At 40.9% G+C, this 2618-nt stretch overlaps 1 protein-coding gene across 1 annotated transcript; it reads left to right on the top strand.

Annotated features, from left to right (window-relative positions):
• The first annotated feature begins 715 nt into the window (after positions 1 to 715).
• On the top strand, positions 716 to 2618 carry LOC108721639 (uncharacterized). The gene is made up of 2 exons (XM_018446280.1): positions 716 to 916; positions 2469 to 2618. The coding sequence occupies exons 1-2, from the start codon at positions 716 to 718 to the stop codon at positions 2616 to 2618; spliced, it is 351 nt and encodes a 116-aa protein (XP_018301782.1).

Below are 2618 nucleotides of genomic sequence, written 5' to 3'. Positions count from 1 at the left end.
GTATCTAAAAACGGATGTATTATTGTTGGCCGACGTCTTTGACAATTTCCGCGACAGTTGCGTCGCGAGTTACGGACTCGACCCCGCGTACTATTACCGGGCTTCACATGGGATGCCATGTTGAAACATACAGGTGTAAAATTTGAACTGTTTACAGACATTGACATGATCATGTTTGTCGAGCGTGGAATACGCGGCGGTCTGAGCTAGTGCTCAAATAGGTACTCGCGAGCCAACAACAAATACATGCCGTCGTACGATCCATCGAAACCGTCATCGTACTTGATGTACTTATGACGTCAACAACTTCTACGGCTGGGCAATGTGTCAACCACGCCGATTTTCGATGGGTCGATGACGTGCCAATTTCAATTTTACGATCATCGCGTTAGATTCACCGACAGGCTATATTCTCGAGGTGGACTTGGAGTACCCACAACATCTCCATGACGCGCACACTGACATACCGTTCTGTCCAACCCGCGAGAAACCACCCGGCAAGCGCGAGGACAAGCTCCTCGCAACATTATGCGATAAGCAACGTTACGTCATCCATTATCGCAACCTGCAGCAGTGTACTCGTCACGGTCTCCGTATATAAAGGTTCACCGTATACTACAATTCGCGCAAGTTCCATGGCTTCGCGATTATATAGAATTAAACACCAAATTTAGAACATTGGCGAAGAACGATTTTGAAAAAAATTTACAAACTGATGAATAACGTGGGATTTGGCAAAACCATGGAAAATGTGTGCGATCGGGTCGACGTAAAATTATTAACAAAATGGGAAGGCAGATATGGTGCAGAGGCAATGATCGCCAAACCAAACTTCCACAGTCGTAGCGTCTTTTCGGAGAATCTGGTCGCGATAGAACTGCGTAAGCTTGAGGTGAAGTTCGACAAACCGATATACGTGGGTATGTGCATCCTCGATGTATCTAAAACGTGTTTGTACGAATTTCACCACGAGTACATGGCACTGCTGTTTCGCGATAAATGCAAAATTATGTATACCGATACTGACAGTCTCATATACCATGTGGAATGTGATGACGTTTACGATATCATGAAACGCTACATCAATAGATTTGACACTAGTGATTACTCTATCGATAATGCGTACTATATTCCGCTCGCTAATAAAAAACTTCCAGGCCTAATGAAAGATGAGAACAACGGTGCCATTATGATTGATTTCGTCGGGCTTATAGCGAAAATGTACGCTTTACGTGTGTAAGGAAAGAAAGATACGAAAAAGGCAAAGGGTGTCAAGAGCAGCGTTGTGGCAAAATCCATAACGTTTGAGGATTACACACGCTGTTTGAACGACGCAATCGAAATGACGCGCAGACAGTCGTGCATTAGATCAAAATTGCACGAGGTGTACACGATATCGGAAACGAAAATTGCTCTTAGTCCGCACGATGATAAGCGGTATATCGTATCAGGTTCCACCGACACGCTGCCATGGGGACATTACCGGTGTAAATAAAACGCATTTCGCATATGTGTAAATGTGTGATATGTATAATATATATAATATGTATACAATGTATAATATGTATAATATATATGAAATGTATAATATGTATGAAATGTATAATATGTATAATATGTATGAAATGTATAATATGTATAAATGTATAATATGTATAAAATGTATGATATGTAAAATATGTATACACTATGTGTAATATTTAATATATATATATTTATAATGAATATATATAATACTTTAATGTATGTATAATATAATGTATAATTTTATAATACATTGTCTTTATGAATCCATGAATTGTGTGAATTGTCAAATCCCAACTATTTCACGTAAACCTCATTTCCCTTCTTACGCAACGCTTTTTCAACGGGATACATGTCAGGATTAACGACGCGATGCAGTTCGTATTTGTAGAATCCTCCAACGATGGATTTTTCGCGAGTATCTTCCAATAGATAGGTCACTGGATTAGTTTGTTGCACTTTGATGATTTTAAAGACCTCCCTAGTCCAATTCGGCGTGTATCCTTTCTTAAAGATCGTCTTGAATTTGCTCACGCGAACCGAGTTACCCACTTTGAATCGCGCGGGTGCGACAATCTTTCCATGATTGTACACCGTGGTTAAGAGCCTGTCGGCGATCGCAGGGATAACATCGATGGGTCTCATACCGATAGTTCGCTTTCGCGCGTTGTAATCTGATATGAGGCGTGGCAATCCATCTATAGTTTCCATTGTGCGTAAATTGTTTCCACATATCATTCTTCAACGTATGATTGAACCGCTCAACGACCGATGCCTTCATTACAGAATATGTAGAGTAATGATTGATGTTGTATTTCTTCAAGAGTTTTTGCACATTCGAGTTGTAAAATTCCTTTCCTTTGTCGGTCTGCAAATTTTTGACATCTTCCATCGTCTCGAATTATCTTTGCAATCGCTTTCGTCACCTCGTTCTTGGCTTTGAGTGGTACGGACCATGCGTGCTTACTCAGCACATTGATAACGATGAGAATGTAGTGGTAACCTCTGTTGCAGCGTGTATACGGACGCATCTCAACCACATCCACCTGCCACAGGTCATCGTATCCGTGTACTATGACGCGTTTTCTTGGTAA

The sequence above is a fragment of the Mycetomoellerius zeteki genome, unplaced genomic scaffold (genome assembly GCF_001594055.1).
Source record: "Mycetomoellerius zeteki isolate Tzet28-1 unplaced genomic scaffold, Tzet1.0 scaffold178, whole genome shotgun sequence".
In the NCBI taxonomy this organism is placed as follows: domain Eukaryota; kingdom Metazoa; phylum Arthropoda; class Insecta; order Hymenoptera; family Formicidae; genus Mycetomoellerius; species Mycetomoellerius zeteki.
Note: the sequence above shows the minus strand (reverse complement) of the source record. Positions and strands in the feature narration are given on the sequence as shown.

Bases quoted from the DNA above. Each gene is read 5' to 3' on its own strand.
- LOC108721639 (XM_018446280.1), top strand. From the start codon at position 716: ATGAATAACGTGGGATTTGGCAAAACCATGGAAAATGTGTGCGATCGG. The intron at 917-2,468 runs GTGGGTATGTGC...CTTGGCTTTGAG, and splicing joins AGTTCGACAAACCGATATAC to TGGTACGGACCATGCGTGCT.